The sequence below is a fragment of the Mandrillus leucophaeus genome, unplaced genomic scaffold (assembly GCF_000951045.1).
Source record: "Mandrillus leucophaeus isolate KB7577 unplaced genomic scaffold, Mleu.le_1.0 Scaffold77, whole genome shotgun sequence".
Lineage (NCBI taxonomy): Eukaryota > Metazoa > Chordata > Mammalia > Primates > Cercopithecidae > Mandrillus > Mandrillus leucophaeus.
In genome coordinates, this window is record NW_012108363.1 from 6487010 (window position 1) to 6501260 (window position 14251).

The 14251-nt window shown below is 40.5% G+C and overlaps 1 protein-coding gene across 1 annotated transcript in view; it reads right to left on the reverse strand.

Moving 5' to 3' along the window:
* The window catches only part of ITK (IL2-inducible T-cell kinase), a 73963-nt gene that overhangs the window by 14190 nt on the left and 45522 nt on the right, over window positions 1–14251 (reverse strand). Inside the window, exons 7-10 of the mRNA XM_011966711.1 lie at window positions 12396–12461; window positions 8289–8343; window positions 2756–2838; window positions 829–962 (exon numbers count right to left, since the gene is read on the reverse strand). Of these exons, the coding sequence (XP_011822101.1) occupies window positions 829–962; window positions 2756–2838; window positions 8289–8343; window positions 12396–12461 (338 nt within the window). The remainder of the gene's footprint in view (window positions 1–828; window positions 963–2755; window positions 2839–8288; window positions 8344–12395; window positions 12462–14251) is intronic.

The window sequence follows — 14251 nt, forward strand, 5'->3', positions numbered from 1 at the left end:
GAGGCAGGAGAGTCGCTTGAACCTGGGAGGTGGAGGTTGCAATGAGCCAAGATTGAACCACTGTACTCCAGCCTGGGCTACAGAGCAAAACTCTGTCTCAAAAAAAAAAAAAAAAAAAAGAAAGAAAGAAAGAAAAGAAAGGAAAGGAGGTGGGGCCTGGTGGGATGGGAGGTATTTGGGTCATTGGGCAGGATCCCTCACAAATGCCTTGGTGCTGTCCTTGTGATAATAAATGAGTTATCACTCTGAGTTCATGCAAGATCTGACTGTTTAAATGTCTGTGGCACCTTCTCCCTCCTCGCTCATGCTCCTGCCATGTGATACTCCTGCTCCCCTTTTGCCTTCTGCCATGACTGAAAGCTTCCTGAGGCCTCCCTAAAAGCCAAGAAGATGCCGGCACCATGCTTCCTACAGAGCCATGGACCATTTAAACCTCTTTTCTTTATAAATTACCCAGCCTCAGGTATTCCTTGATAGCAATTCAAAAAAGCCTAACTCAGGTGCCTTCTGGCTTTGTCCTCTAGAGCAGCAGTCCCCAACCTTTTTGGCACCAAGGGACCGACTTTGTGGAAGACAGTTTGTCCATGGATGGGTGTGGCAGGGGGTTGCTTTCAGGATGAAACTGTTCCATCTCAGATCATTAGGCATTTGATTCTTATAAGGAACACACAACCTATCCCACAAGTGCTGTTCACAATAGGGTTTGCACTCTTATGAGAATCTAATGTAGCTGATCTGACAGGAGGCGGCGGTCAGGCAGTAATGCTTGCTCACCTGCTGCTCACCTCCTGCTGGGCGGCCCTGGTCCACCCCTGCTTTAGGGCTTACCTCCTCCGTTATGTTGGTGATAGTTGATGAGAAGAGGGATGGAATCGAACACAAACTTTTCAGCCACATAGTATCGCTTAGGATTGTCATTTGTTTCCTTGATGTGATAGTGCTTTATACAGGGGTTGTTCTCACTTAAACAAATGAAGAGTAAATGTAGTGATTATTAAGAAGCAATGTTGAGACAAAAAAAAAAAGTCTACTAGTATTAAGTTCTTATTATCTTTGTCTTGTAACCTCTCACAAGATGGTAGATATTGTTCAGCTTGTAAGTCAGTGTTGACAGGTTGGCCCTGGGTGCTGCAGTACTGTGTTTAAAAGGACTCTGAGGTTGTGTCTGGACCCAGTGGACAGCAGTGTTGTGATGGATTGGTGATGCTTCTTCCACTGCCACAAAATGAATGAAGGGAAATATTTGCTATGTGATTGCCTTGCCTGTTCTGTGAATTTAACTGATTGCCAGCATACGTTCAGAAAACCTCTCTGACCCCTTCACACTTACTTGACTTTACGCTGCACAGGATGAACCTAACAGGCCTGACGACTCTCCTTAGAAAGGCCTGCTTGCACGCTTAGCCCTTGGCTGGTGTTGGGGAACTGGGATTTCGGGAGGGCTCTTTCTCTAACTGATAAGGGTGGTGAGCTGTGCCTAAACTGTTTGCTAGAAACAGTGTGATTTAAGGTGAACTCTTGTTTTCCTTTTGGGTATCTGGAATTTTGGCATGTGCTAGGCAGGGGCTGTCTATGGAAACAGCCTCCAATAAAAGCCTTGGGCACGGAGTCTCTGATGAGTTCCCCTGGTGGACAGTGAGAGAGGACTCTCGGAAGCTTGTGTTTTGTGGCCTCTAGATTTTGTCCCATGTGTCTTTTCCCTTTGCTGAGTTTGCTTTGTATCACTTTGCTGTATTAAATCTCAATAAGTCTTAGTCCTGTAAGGCCTCCTAGTGAGTTCCTGAAGCTGGGGATAGTTGTGGGGAGCCTCAACACAGACTGTATGTTTCATCCCTTCGCCATCATACCTGCGGGATTGCAGGTCACCTCCTTACTATCTCCCAGCCATGGCAGAGGCACAGCCCCTGTGTTCCCTCCCATCCCTGGATCAGGCCCTTCCTCTTTGCCACCTGCCCTTGCTCCACGTCCTGCTCACAGTCTCAGTCTTCCAAAAAAATTTTCCAAAGACACCTTAAGAATTATTTGTCTCTTCTCTTAATTCTGACTGCACTTTGGTCATTGTCAAACAGCTTAGTTCTAACTAATGTTCTAATTAGAAGGGAATTTGAGCCCTAGATAGGTTCTTAGACATCGTTTTACAGAGAAGAAACAGGCCCAGAGGGGCAGAAAAGTGGCAAGGGTCTTGCAGTCCAGTTGGCTGGAGGCTGGAGGTGCCTTGGCCCGTTCAGACCCACGGCCGTAGGGAGGCACCATCAGCTCCTCAACCTCGGTTTCTTCTGTGTGACATGAGCATAGTAATACCTGCCTTCAGGGCTTCTTAGGATTGGAAATGGTCTGCATATTTTCTGGCACATAATAAAGATTCAGTTAACGGTAGGTAGTTTTATGAGCAGAGCCAGAACTGCAGTTCATATATTTTTGCTTCCAGATAGAAATATCTCTTCTGTTATTCTATGTATTACATTATATACTCATCCAATACAGTGCCAAGTATTTTATGTCTTTAGAACTCTAAAATCGGAGATGCTAATTGAAAGAGGACCTGGCATCCACCCCCAGCTCTGTCACTTTCTAAGTCTCTTAAGTTCTATCCTTGATCTCCATGGCCTTGGTTTTCTCAGAGTGAAGAGGGAAAACAGACCATTTCTAGTGAGCCTCTACCTCTTGCACTGTCTGCCTTTGTCATCTGTACCCCAATGCTCACACACTTCAGAAGCGTTTCTCTCCACTTTGCTGAGCAGAGTTAGCTCCATACCTTACAACAGCTTTGGTGAAAACAGACACGGTGTATGTTCCCGGAGTTCTGGAATCTCTTACCATGAAGGCTCCTTCTTTGCCCTGGTATGGTTAGAAAGAATGGAAGGTTAGTGATCTCAGGAAGCCAGGCTTATTCCTCCAGCTCCCTTTTCTTGCCCAGAGAAGGAGGAAATACTGTAGACCCACTTGGCATAGAGCAGATTTCAGTAAGAATGGCTACCGTTTCATTGACTCCTGTCCTTCAGTAGATATTCCTTGGTCTCCGACGTGGATCCCAGACTGTTCTCATGCTGACATGAACCATGAATGGAGACAGACAGACATAAGCTCTGCCCTTTTAGAGCTCCGCATGGATCAGACCCTTTACAGATATTTTCCAACTCTTACCACAATATTGCCGTCTGGATATTTGTATCCTTAACTGCCAACGACACTGAGTGCCAGAGAGCTTAAGTGGCATTCCCGCCACCCACAACTAGAAAGTGACAGAATTGGGATTTGAACTCTGGCATGCAAGCAAAGCCCAGGCTTGGTCTACTACTCCAGATGCCTCCTTTCAAAGAAAGTTAGAAGCTGCTTCTCCATTCCCCTACAAAGTCACAAAACTGTCCTGAAAACTTCATCAGTGTCTTAATGGGAATATAAAACTTTTAAATTTTTTTTAGATTCAGGGGGTATGTGTGCAGGTTTGTTACATGGAATTATTTCGTGTTGCTGAGATTTGGGCTTCTATTGAACCCATTTGCTAGATAGCGAACATAGTACCCAATAGGTAGTTTTTCAGTCCTTGTCACTCTCTCTTCCTTCCCACTTTTGGAGTCCCCACTGTCTATTATTCCTATCTTGATGTCTGTTTAGCTCTCACTTATAAGTGAGAACATGTGGTATTTGGCTTTCCGTTTCTGTGTTAATTCACCTAGGATAATTCCTCCAGGTGCATCTGTGTTGCTGCAAAATGCACAATTTTGTTCTTTTTTAGGGCTACATAGTACCCCATGGTGTACATGTGCCAAATTTTCTTTATCCAATCCACTGTTGATAGGCACCTAGGTTGATTCCATGTCTTTGCTGTTATGAAGAGTGCAGGTGTCTTTTAGGTAGAATAATGTATTCTCCGTTGGGTATATACCCAGCAATAGGATTGCTGGGTTGACTAGTAATTTTATTTTTAGTTCTTTGAGAAATCACCAAACTGCTTTCCACAGGGGCTGAACTAATGAACATTCCTACCAACAGTGCATAAGGATTCTCTTAATGATAATATATTCCTTAGGCCCTTTCCAGAGTGAGAATTTGCTGCAGGGCAGAAGGAAAAAACATTAAGCTCCTGGTTTCATGAGAGAGGTGGGAAGAAGGGAGTGCCCTGAGAATGTAACTTTCACCACCCTGACAATTTTGCCAGCACTGATGAAATAAGCACTAATAAATGGACATACCATTGTATTCATTCTTGGTGGAAATTAAAAATAAGAAATCTATTTTAAGTCCTTCGTATCTAACACTCTGTTCCTACTCCGCTGTAAATTTGCGCTGGTAACATTTATTAAGCCTAATATTATGATTCACTTAACTTAGACATAGTGAGGGCCCCAAGTAAAGGTCAGAGTTAGACAAGATCTTTGTGCAGATGGCATACACTTGGAGCATAAGGAACAAAGTATATAGAACCTACAACAACACAAATCCCTGTATCCCACAACTACAAGGATGGTTTGCTTATGCGTGCACACCTGTGCACACACACAGTAGCCCATGCTAATTGTTTGAATTCTAGAATCTCTGGGTTTAAAACGAATTTTTTTTTTTTTTTTTTTTTTTTTTTGAGATGGAGTCTCATTCCGTCGCCCAGGCTGGAGTGCAGTTGCGCAATCTCAGCTCACCGCAACCTCCACTTCCTGGGTTCAAGCGATTGTTTTGCCTCAACCTCCCAAGTAGCTGAGACTACAGGTGCCTGCCACCATGCCTGGTTAATTTTTTGTATTTTTAGTAGAGATGAGGTTTCACTATGTTGGCCAGGCTGGTCTTGAACTCCTGACCTCCGGTGATCTACCTGCCTCGGCCTCCCAAAGTGCTGGGATTATAGGTGTGAGCCACTGCGCCTGGCCTTAAAAGGAACTTTTAAAGATGAGTAACTGTATAAGCTTCAGTTTCCTCATCTGTAAAATGACCGTTGGAAGGTTGTTGGGAGAATTAAGGTAATGGGCCTAGAATTGCTCCTGGAGTACAATACCAGGACAAGGACTATTAGGGTTATTATTGGCCATTATTATCACATGCTATGGTATGCTACTTATTGGAAGTAATTATTCCATTGTCAGTCTCCATCTGAGACATGTTGGATATGTTAGGAGTATTTTTCTTGCTTTCTGTTCTTATAATTTGAAAGTGACCTTTCAGAAGATAATCTCAACACACAGGTTAAGTTATTGTGAAAAGATTAACTGATAATTCATAGTCTCGTTACGCTGCGTTATATTTTAACAGTGTCTCTGATGTACTGCCATCTTTCATTCTGGAAGTGGTGCTTTTCTTCTCTGGAAACAAACCAATTATTAAGTCAACATTGAGTCTTCAATGATAGTTTATAATGTCTGAACTTCAGGTCACCCCATGTGTGAGATGTTGTAAGGTGTTCTCAATGAATTACAGAGTACCCACTTCCAAGGAATTCACCATCTACCTAGATGGGTAAAGACAGAAGAGAAACTGCTGAGATTGGAGGCAGAGTGAGAACAGAGCCACTGGAGAAGTAATAATACTAATAATAACATTTGACCTATAAGGGTTCAAAGGCAAGAAAAACCATTTTCCATAGCTAGGGCGAGGGAAGGCAGGAGAGACTTCTTGGAGGAGGCAACATTGGAAGAACGGATACAGCACATTAGGAGATGCTTTTTAGTGGCTCCCAAACATGGATAAGTTCCAGAATAACTTGGGTGCCACCTCTAGAGGTTTTGATTGGATAGACCTGGAGTCCAGCAATTTGTATTTTTGAAAAGCTCCTGCAGTGATGCTTATGATCACCCAGGTCCCCCTTAAGCGGAGTTGTTAGTTTAAAAACATTTATTAAGCATTCAATGTATTCGTTCATTCATTCAACAAATATTTATTGAACAACTACAAGGGGCTAGATACACTTTTGGGTGCCTAGGTACAGCAGGAACAAGATAAAGCGTTTATAGCGTAGTGGCAAAATATGTATGAGGCAGTATACCAGGAGTTTTAGTTCATAAAAAGGTGTAATGAATCAATTCATCTCTTTTATTATTATTATACTTTAAGTTCTGGGGTACATGTGTAGAACGTGCAGGTTTGTTACATAGATATAATGTGCCATGGCGGTTTGCTGCACCCATCAACCCGTCATCTACATTAGGTATTTCTCCTAATGCTATCTCTCCCCAAGCCCCCCCACCCACTGACAGACTCCGGTGTGTAATGTTCCCTTCCCTGTGTCCATGTGTTCTCATTGTCAACTCTCACTTATGAGTGAGAACATGCGGTGTTTGGTTTTCAGTTCCTGAGTTAGTTTGCTGAGAATGATGGTTTCCAGCTTCATTCATGTCCCTGCAAAGGACATGAACCCATCTTTTTACCAACCCAAATGCCCATCAGTGATAGACTGGACAAAGAAAACGTGGCACATATGCACCATGGAATACTATGCAGCAATTCCTCTCTTAAAGGTCCTATACTTATTAGATAAAAAGACTCTAAATACACCTAGAAATAATACAGCTATTGTTTCAAAAACAGCATACAAAAACAGTGAAAAATAGCAAGAAAATGCCATTCAATTCTATCCAGAATCTCGGCTAAGTTTGAAGTTTGCCCTCATATTTACCTAAGGAGGAGAAAAGAATTTGGTAAAGTAGCTCAAAATATTAGTAAGGAGTCTGGGCATGGTGGCTCATGCCTGTAATACCAGCACTTTGGGAGGCCAAGGCGGGTGGATCACCTGAGGTCAGGAGTTCAAGACCAGTCTGGCCAACAGGACGACACCCCGTCTGTAGCAAAAATACAACAACGAGTTGGGTGTGGTGGCATGTGCCTGTAATCCCAACTACTTAGGAGGTTGAGGCAGGAGAATCACTTGAACCCAGGCAGCGGAGGTTGCGGTGAGCCAAGATCAGGCCACTACACTCCAGCCTGAGTGACAGAGCAAGACTCTGTCTCAAAATAAATAAATAAACAAGCAAACAAACAAAACAAACAACTCCCCTCCACATTCATATATATCAATAAGGAGGAATGTTTCAACTGCCAGAGCAAGCAAAATGGACTTAGCACCTCACAAGAACTGCTGTAATACAGGAATCATCTCTAGGAAATTATTAATGTGGGCTGTTTGAAGTGCTCCTCAGACAACATTAACTGATGTGTGATTTAATATAACAAAACTACACTTGTTTAAACACAGTGTAATTCAGAGTTTTAATTAATTTTGCACTCCACTCAATTAGCTCATATTAATCAAGTTCTACTTTGTTATCCATTAACATAGACTGGCGGTGCCAGGTTTGAGCTGGCCACATTTGCATTGTAAATTTAACTTCAGAAAGTACAGATTCCCAGGAACTCATGCTGGAGACTCTGATTCTGTGGATCTGGAGTGGGACCTGGGAATCTGTACTTTTGAACATTTCCCAGCAATTCTAAAAAATTCAAAAAAACAATTCTGTATTTTTGATTAAATCAGGGATGGTAATTCAATCCAATGCTCCCCTTCTACTCATTGATAAACTGAGGCCCAGAAGGAAGAAGAGAGGTCCCCAAAGTCACACACTGAGTTGATGACTTAAGGAACTAGAGCCCAGTACCTGCCCCCACCATACTGTGTTTTCTACTTTTCTCTTCCCTTTCTCCCTTAATCTTGACATCTCTGAGTAAAATCAGTCCTGCTAATGCATGGCTTTAAAGAATAACTATTAAAACAAGTGCTGTGTTCCATCTGGACTCACAGCCCAGCCAGGCTGAATCAGAGTCACAAGCACCTCTGACCTACACCGAGAAGAAGGCATGGCAGACCAGCCCTGATGGCACTCCATGGCCAGCCATCACCACTCATAAAGACTGCTGCAGCTGTGGTGATGTCTGCATGCCAATGCCAAGCCCAGGTTTCTCATCCTGTGGTTTGCTAGTCCTGTAAATTCCCAGAATATTTTCACCAGACACGAAAACTATTGTTAATCCAACCTATCAATCCACTGCATGGGCATAAAACACAGCAAGGCTGAAAAAAACAATACAATTCTTTCTTTCCTTTTTCCCTTTCTTCCCCTCCCTCCCTCCCTCCCTCCTTCCCTCTCTCCCTCCCTTCCTTCCTTCCTCCCTTCCTCCCTTCTTTTGACAGGTTCTTGATCTTGCCCAGGCTGAAGTACAGTGGTACAATCACAGCTCACTGTAACCTTGAATTCCTGGGCTCAAGTGATCCTCCCACCTTGACCTGACAAATTGCTGGGATTCCAGGCATGAGACACTGCGCTTAATTCATTTTGTTTTATGTCAAAAGACAGGTTAAGGAGACTTACTGTGTCCCAAAGAAGTTTTTCAGCTTTGTCTCGGCTGATACTCTTATTGTACCACCTGAAAGCAAGTAAAAGTCATGTCAATGACATATTTTAAAGTGTCATTAGTTATAAAAGACAATGCTAGAAAATTATATGGTCATTTTCTATTTCTGACAGTGCTTTAAACAAATTTTTAAACAAAATTTTAAGTATATTTTACTTATTTAACTTATTTAACAAGCCTGCACACATATGTTTCTACCAGTGCCTTTAAACTCAAAAGCAAATGCGTGATTCATTTCCAGGTATTAAAATGTTCAATTGGAAAGAAACACATGAAACAGAATTGGCAAAATATCGATCACTGTTGATGCTGGGTTTGGGGAACATGGATATTCATTATATTATTCTCTCTACTTTTGCATATGTTGGAAATTTTCTAAAATAAAGTTGTAGAAAACATTAATTTTCCTCTTCATTTCATAAGTCAGTAGGCAGTTGGTTGTAAGGAGGAGGGTGCTAGTGCAGCTATAAAAATGTAATACCAGTTTGAAAGTTTAGCAAATATCCTTTTAAAACAACTGTAGTATTTTCCTCTTTAAGACTGGTCTTCCAGACATTCTGCCAAGTAATTGCATTCTTTTTATAATTTTGTTGTCTGGTGAAAAACAACTATAAAATGGTAAAGAAGAATATAAATGATTTTTAGGGATGAAGGTTTTTTTTTTTTTTATGTTGTTAACAATATTTGAGCCAACATCCTAACCTCTCTGGCTGCTTTTTAGGTAAAAGGAGGCAGACTGATCCTCGGTTAATAATCAGTTTTGAAAATTAATAAATCCAGGAGGAAAGAAGGTCTGGGTAGGGAAGAAATACCACTTAACAAACTTGTTTGGCTATTTGAGAGTAGCCATGATTAAAGGAATTCATGGATTCATTAGAGGTTTTTGAACATTATAAGACAGAATAGTACATACATTACACGAACATGGGCTCTTAGAGATTATCTAATTGAGGATTGGGAAAATATAGGCTTCGTCTCATACACAAGCTCCCAGCAATAGTAGTGGCTGCCTAGAGCTGTGCATTGAAAAGGTTGTCACCAGCATGGTGGGTAAATAGTTTCACTATCAAAGGGTGGTATCTACCTGACCTCAGTGCACGGGAAGGGAATGCCAGCAAGAGAGTCATGATTTGCTTTCCTTCATCTTGTCTGAGCCTTCGTTTTATGGAGAAGGGATCAGAACTCAAATAGGATGAGGTAACTTGCCCAAGGTCATGACTGCAAACCAAGGCAGGAGACCTGAATCCATTAAATTTACCAACCCATGACTATGTAATCAGGTGGTACATATTTAAGTACTTAAGCAGATCTCACCTGAAACTAGACAACGCTAAGTTCACGAATAAAAAGTTATCATACTGGAATCTTTCATATATCCAATTATATACTAAATATCTGCATGTTTGCTTGTAAGTCATGTTATTTTCCAGCTGAGATTCATAATCTGGAGAATGCAAACTGAAAGTGCACAGTATAACTAGATTGTTTTGTTTGCATGGTATAGTGTTTTATTTTTGAAATGGCTTAAAATACTTTTAGGTGGGTGAATAGACTTTTTTTATTTGCTCCAGGCATCACCATTTCCTATTGCTTATCCTGTTGGAATTTTGAGTTTGCTCCTTTGATCATAAGCAAAGAGATTCTGATTAAAAGCAAAGATGAACAAACAAAACTACACAGTTTAGTGGTCATTTGAAATAATGCTTATTGTTTTTTCTTCAAAGGTATTGCCTATAATTTTGTTATTTTATTTAAGCATATATCCTATATGTTTTATGTCAGCTCAAAAATTCTTAGAACTGACGACTCTTCTGTTCACTGAGGGAAGGGCTACTCACACATACTTGACCAAAACAAACCAGGTTGAGAGACTACAGAAAATGATGGTTCTTCACTAAAGAATCTGCTAGAATTTCAGCAACAAATAACTCGACCACATTTGAATTAAGAACCCTATTGTGTTAATAGGTGTCCTCATTAGCATTATTCTTTAGGCCTGGTATCTTATATTTAGTGAGTAATTAATTTTTTAAAATTTTAAAATAATTTCAAACTTACGGAAAAGCTGTAAAATAGTGTAAAAGAACCCTCATCTACACATCACCCAGGTGAGCCAATTGTTGATATTTTATACATTTGCTTTACTATTCCCTTTAGACATAGATTGACTTTTCTTCTGAACTATTTGAGAATTGACTTTTACTCCTAAGTACTTCCGTGTCTATTTCCTAAGACACAGAGTATACCCTTATCTAACCATAGTACAATTACCAAAATCATGAGATTTAAGATCTACATAATACTAGTACTTAACTGCAGATCTTATTCAAATCTTATGGGTTGTCCCAATAACGTATATTATAACAAAAAATATTTTTTGTATGGTTCAAGATCCAGCCCAGGATCACCACTGTATTTAGTTACCATGTCTCTTTAGTCTTTTTTTTTCTCTCTCTCTCTCTTTTTTTAGATGGAGTTTTGCTCTTGTTGCCCAGGCTGGAGTGCAATGGCGCAATCTTGACTCACAGAAACCTCCGCCTCCTGGGTTCAAGCGATTCTCCTGCCTCAGCCTCCCGAGTATATGGGATTACAGGCATGCGCCACCATGCCTGGCTAATTTTGTATTTTTAGTAGAGATATTTGCTAAACTTTCAAACTGGTATTACATTTAGTAGAATATTTTTAGTTTCACCATGTTGATCAGGCTGGTCTCATTCCTGACCTCAGGTGATCCACTTGTCTCGGCCTCCCAAAGTGTTGGGATTACAGGCGTGGGCCACTGCGCCTGGCCTCTTTTGTCTTTTTTAATGTGGACCAGTTTCTCAGCCTGTTGTGTCTTTCATGATATTAATGATTTTTTTTTTTTTTGAAGAGCACAAGACATTAATTTTAGAGAACATTCCCTAATTTGGATTTGTCTAATATATCCTTATGAATATATCCTCATAAGTAAATTCATGTTGTGCATTCTTTGAGCAGGAATATCACAGAAGTGATGTGTGCCCTTCTCAGTGCATCACATAAGAAGACACAAGATAGCTTTTTGCTCCATTATTTATGTGCATTTGGATTGATTGTTTAAGATGGGCCTACTAGTTACCTCCACTTTGTAATTACAAGTGATTTGTGAGGAAATACTTTGAGACTATGTAAATATCCCATAGCTCATCAAACTTTAATCTGCTAGTGGTGACCTTCATCGAGGATTCTTGCCTGAATCAGTTGATACTCTGGGTTACAAAATGATGATTTTTAAACTTTATCATTCATTAGTTGGCATTCTGCTATAAGAAAAAACCCTTTCCTTTTTATTTATTTACTTCTTTATTTATCTATCAGCCTATTTATTACAGATTCTTATATTATTCAATGGTTTCTAGTCTATTACTTATTTTAATACTCATTATTTATTTTGATACTCAAATTGTCCCAGATTTCATCAAATGCAGCCCGTTAAAGCCAACTTCTGTGCTCATTTGACATGCCCACATCTTTTTGGCTGGGCACAGCAGTTCACACCTGTGATCCCAGTAGTTTGGGAGGCCAGGGCGGGAGCATCACTAGAGCCCAAAAGTTCAGGACCAGCCTGGACAACCTAGCGAGATTCTGTCTCTACAAAAAATTTACAGATTAGCTGGACAAGGTGGCATGTGCCTATAGTCCCAGCTACTCGGGAGGCTGAGGAGTGCTTGAGCCCGGTAGGTTGAGGTTGCAATGGGCCGAGATCACACTACTGCACTCCAGCCTGGGCGACAGCAAGACCCTGTCTCAAAAAGTAAAAATAACAATTAAAAACTTATTTTTAAGTACTTCTTTACTTTCTGGCACAAAAAGATGTTCTAAGTTCTTTTTTGTTCTATCCCTACCCCAAGACTTTTCTTCAGAAAGTCCTGGTTCTTTTTAGTGGAAAGTGTTATTTCAGAATTAAGAGCTGGGTGGTATGTGTGAACATTACTATTGCAATAGAGATCATCTGGTATTTTTACAGTCAACCAATAATTTATTCCTAACCTAGGGAGGATTCCTTAGGACTGTATTTTCCAAAAACAAATAAAATATCTTACTCATAGGTTTCCAGATTATTTGGAGATTTTTCCACCAGATAACTGCTTGGTACATATCCTTCATGCCTGTTAAAAGGAAAATTAGTGTTTAGACCTACATAGAACTAAGTTTTACATCGTTTTATAGGTTTAATCCATTAAAAGTCACTTAAAGATTGGGAAATATCATATTATTTGGCATTTGCGATAAGACATTTTAAAATTTAGAATAAAAGAATTGGTAGGCCAGAGGCGGTGGCTCACGCCTGTAATCCCAGCACTTCTGGAGGCTGAGGCAAGTGGATCACAGGGTCAGGAGTTCGAGACCAGTCTGGCCAATATGGTGAAACCCTGTCTCTACTAAAACTACAAAAAAAAAAAAAAAAAAAAAATTAGCCGGGCATGGTGGTGCATGCCTGTAGCCACAGCTATTCGGGAGGCTGAGGCAGAAGAATAGCTTGAACCCAGGAGGCGGAGGTTGCAGTAAGCTGAGATCATGCCACTGCACTCCAGCCTGGGCAACAGAGCAAGACTCTATCTCAAAAAAAAAAAAAGGAACTGGTAAAACTAACAGCAACTTGCTGTCTGTTAAAGGCAGGTTGATTTCACTACTAAAATATAAAACATAATAGAAAAGAAGTGGCGATTTTACTTAAAAAGTTCTGTTTGCTGCTCTCCTCATTGTGAAATTTCCTCTACTGGAAAAAAAGATTAATATTCATTCTCTATTTTCTATAAGGAAACATTTTTGTGTGATAATCAACATTTTTTTCCACCTTAGTACTATCATTTTATAGTCAGGAAGCCAAAATAATTAAAATATAAAAGATGACTTTCCAACCACAGATTCTAAAAGACACTACCAGTTGGCATTGTAAGCTTTTTAATTTAAGGCCTCCCTAATTGAGCTTCTTCAGATATGAATGGTATAAACACAAGAAAAAAGGATAAAGCCAGGCTAGATTTGGGGATCGGGAGTCTCTTTTGAGCAAGAATTAATAATTGTGCATAAACAAAAAACATAATAAACAAAATAAGAATATCAAACTTCTTTACATTTATGTATAACTTTGTAGTTTTCAAAGCACTTTCACATTCGTTATCTCATTTAATACCACAAGGTGAAAATGGCATCCCTTCTGCTCTCTGGATCTCTGACTTTATATGTGTCAAATGAAGGGCTTAAATTAGATTATACTTAAAATCTAGTTTAAGTAGATACTCCATACTATGCCAATGTAAAAAGATGACTGATAGGCTGGGCGCAGTGGCTCACGCCTGTAATCCTAGTACTCTGGGAGGCTGAGGGGGGTGGATCACTTGAGCTCAGGAGTTTGAGACCAACCTGGGCAACATGGTGAAACGCTGTCTCTAGAAAATATAGAAAAATTAGCCGGGTGTGGTGGCATGCACCTGTAGTCTCAGCTGCTTGGGAGGCTGAGGCATGAGACTCATTTAACCTGGGTGGTGGCGGGTGGGGGCAGTGGTATGAAGGTTGCCATGAGCTGAGATCATGCCACTGCACCCTGGCCTGGGTCACAGAGCAAGACTCTGTCTCAAAAAGACAAACAAAACAAAACAAAACAAAAAAAGATGCCTGATAGTTTATTGCTCTTTATTCCATAACATGTTCTAATTTTCTTGTAATAAGGCCAATTTTCAATCTAGTGATTCTGTTTATGGGAAATGTGTAATCGGTGCACAGAGGTGTGAAGAGTGAAGAAATCAAGACCGGCGATGCCAAATACAGGATGATTATCTTATATTTCACTCCTCTGGCAGACGTTGCTAAGCAATCACGGCATAGTTTCTTTGCAGAATTGGACATCTGCCCTCAGAATCATCCTTCGCACAGTGCTCAAGGCAGTCATTCCGAC